Below are 244 nucleotides of genomic sequence, written 5' to 3' on the forward strand. Positions count from 1 at the left end.
CCTCGCCGTGCCCAACAGGGTGAGCAGCCCCAGCATGTGCCACCCACCACCCCACTGCCTGCTCGCTCCCCCACCGGCACTCACCGTCCTCCTCCTTCCCGCTGCAGGATGCTGGTGAAGAGTCCTGTGCACTCATCTGCCAGGTGTTTCAGATCATCTATGGGGACCAGAGCATCGAGTGCGTGGACCGTGCTGGGTATCACTACACCTCCACACCCACACGGCCCTGGCTCTCCAGCAGGAG

The 244-nt window shown here is 63.9% G+C and overlaps 1 protein-coding gene across 1 annotated transcript in view; it reads left to right on the forward strand.

The window, feature by feature from the left end:
- Positions 1-4: 4 nt before the first annotated feature.
- LOC103807725 (cerebral cavernous malformations 2 protein-like) overlaps positions 5-244 on the forward strand; it is a gene marked incomplete at its 5' end in the record, with an annotated part of 1,627 nt that continues 1,387 nt past the window's right edge. The window contains 2 exon segments of the mRNA XM_009080471.1: positions 5-19; positions 108-243. Of these exon segments, the coding sequence (XP_009078719.1) occupies positions 5-19; positions 108-243 (151 nt within the window).

Source organism: Acanthisitta chloris, unplaced genomic scaffold (assembly GCF_000695815.1).
Source record: "Acanthisitta chloris isolate BGI_N310 unplaced genomic scaffold, ASM69581v1 scaffold38178, whole genome shotgun sequence".
Lineage (NCBI taxonomy): Eukaryota > Metazoa > Chordata > Aves > Passeriformes > Acanthisittidae > Acanthisitta > Acanthisitta chloris.